General features: G+C 62.0%; 1 protein-coding gene across 1 annotated transcript in view; it reads right to left on the reverse strand.

Moving 5' to 3' along the window:
• LOC103782358 (transcription elongation factor A protein 3-like) overlaps positions 1–1,713 on the reverse strand; it is a gene marked incomplete at both ends in the record, with an annotated part of 2,529 nt that extends 816 nt beyond the window's left edge. Inside the window, 2 exons of the mRNA XM_008950127.1 lie at positions 448–602; positions 1,556–1,713. Of these exons, the coding sequence (XP_008948375.1) occupies positions 448–602; positions 1,556–1,713 (313 nt within the window). The remainder of the gene's footprint in view (positions 1–447; positions 603–1,555) is intronic.
• Between the last annotated feature and the right edge of the window lie 348 nt (positions 1,714–2,061).

Below are 2,061 nucleotides of genomic sequence, written 5' to 3' on the forward strand. Positions count from 1 at the left end.
GTTCTGTTCCCTGTGGGTCCTGCCCTGAACCCCTTTTTACACGGAACCAGGACAACCATGCAGATGGAAAAAAATCCCACCCCATCCTCACTGCAACTTCTGCCTGCAGGGACCTGGCTCCCTACAGCCTGATTTGGGGACCCCAGCTGAGGAGGTGCAATGAGGACCTTCAAGCTTCACTCCTGCCAGGGTGACATCCCACCCCCTGCCCTGTGATGGACTGAGGGGACCAGGCAGTGCCCCCCTGCCTTCTCCCTCTGCCCCCATCAGCACCAGGGGAGATGCTGGCACAAGCCCAGCGTGGACACCACCCACCCAAGACCCAGCCAGTCCTTGGGCACCACGCAGCCTCCACGAGCAGAGGCTGGAGAGGGTCTCACCACCCCCACAAGCACCACGGGCACGGTCCAGGGGAGCCAACCCCGTGCCCCCCACCCTGGTGCCCACCTCGGCGGTCATGCGGGCGATGAGGCTGGGCTGGATGGCCCCACTCAGCACGTTCCTCCTCAGGCTGGGGTTCTTGGGGTCCTTCAGGTTGCTGATCCTGCTCCTCACCCGGTTGCGATACTTCATGTCCGTGCTCTTCAGCTCCTGGAAGATATGTGAGGCCTGTCAAGGAATCCAGGGGTAAGGGTGGGTTGGGGGGGATGCCAGCCCTGTGGGCAACCCGCTGGTGCTCTGGGCTCAGAGGTGCTGATGGCCACAAGGGCTGGTGCCCACGTGTGCGTGGAGGTGGCCAGTCAATGGGGCTTTTCTCCCTGGGGGGCCATGCATGGGGCAGGAACCTCCCTGGGTTCAGTAGAATGCAGCACAGCTTGGCTGTAGGGTGGAAAATAACTTCACATCCCCATGCTGGGACACCCAAAAGCTGTCGGAGCACGAGGACTGTCCCCAAGCCTTGTGCTGGGTCGTGGGTTCGTGGTGCAGAGGAGCCAGCCTGCTCTCCTCCACCCAGGCTGCCCAAAAAGCCACCAGCTGCCTGCACAGAGACGGGCAGACCACCTGAGGCAGCAGCCTGGGGGTCCCACCAGGCCCCAGGCACACATGGCCAGAGTTTGGGGTGCACCAAAATCCAACCATACCCAGGAGGAGGAAACACTCTGGGGCTGGTGCCAGGCTTGGGAGGCTGCCAGGAGACCCCCAAGCCTGGAGTTGGGGGCGAACAGAGGTGGGTCCCACATCGCGGGCACCAGGATGGGCTGGGGCTGGTAAGACACAGGGGCACCCACAGCAGGCTCCAAACGGAGATTTTGGCTGGGTTGGGGTTTTAGATCCCCAGGGGAAAAGGCAGGTCCCTGAGCAGAGGGGTTGGGGAGGGGGGAGAGAGACCCCCCAGGACTAAGGCAGGTGCCGAGGAGATGCTCTTCTCGGCATCATCATCAGCACCAGCATCATCATCACCATCAGCATCAGCCTCTAACCAGGGTCCGGGCTCCCTCTGCAGGCAGCGGGGACAGCAGAGCCTGTCACCCTCCAGCCTGTCCCCACCCCGGCTCTGGAGCCTGTGTCCCCAGCAGATGGAGCCTGGGGACCCCCCTCTCCCCCCGAAGGATATGGTCTTCGATCTCCGATGCCATCTTCTCGCAGTTGACACCAAACTCCTTGTAGTCATCTAAGGGCAGAGAAGCCGAGGGGTGAAACCAGCCAAGTGTCACCGTGCACCAAGAAACACACCCAAACCCCTCACCTCTCCCCCTCACCTTGTCCCAGGCGCTTCATCTCCAAAAAAAAACCCTGTTTTTACCCATCTTGGACCTTATAAAGACCCCATCCCCACACCCAGCCCCTTCCTGGAGCCCCTGCCAAGCTCTTTCTGGGGCTGGACCCCGAGGCAGGAGCTGTGTCAGGCTGTGTGCTGTCCCAGGGCTGCAGGTGCCCCAGGACACAGAGCCCCTCTTGCTTCTGTAGGGCTGCTCCCATCAGGGCTGCCTCGCAGGAGAAACAGCCCAGTCTGAGCTCCAGCACTCCCGAGGCTCCAGAAACCCCCAAGCTCCACCACTTGCCAAGTTTCAGGGCTTCCCAAGCTCCAGCACTTCCCAATTTCCAGCACTCTCCAGCTCC

The sequence above is a fragment of the Merops nubicus genome, unplaced genomic scaffold (genome assembly GCF_000691845.1).
Source record: "Merops nubicus isolate BGI_N331 unplaced genomic scaffold, ASM69184v1 scaffold40931, whole genome shotgun sequence".
Lineage (NCBI taxonomy): Eukaryota > Metazoa > Chordata > Aves > Coraciiformes > Meropidae > Merops > Merops nubicus.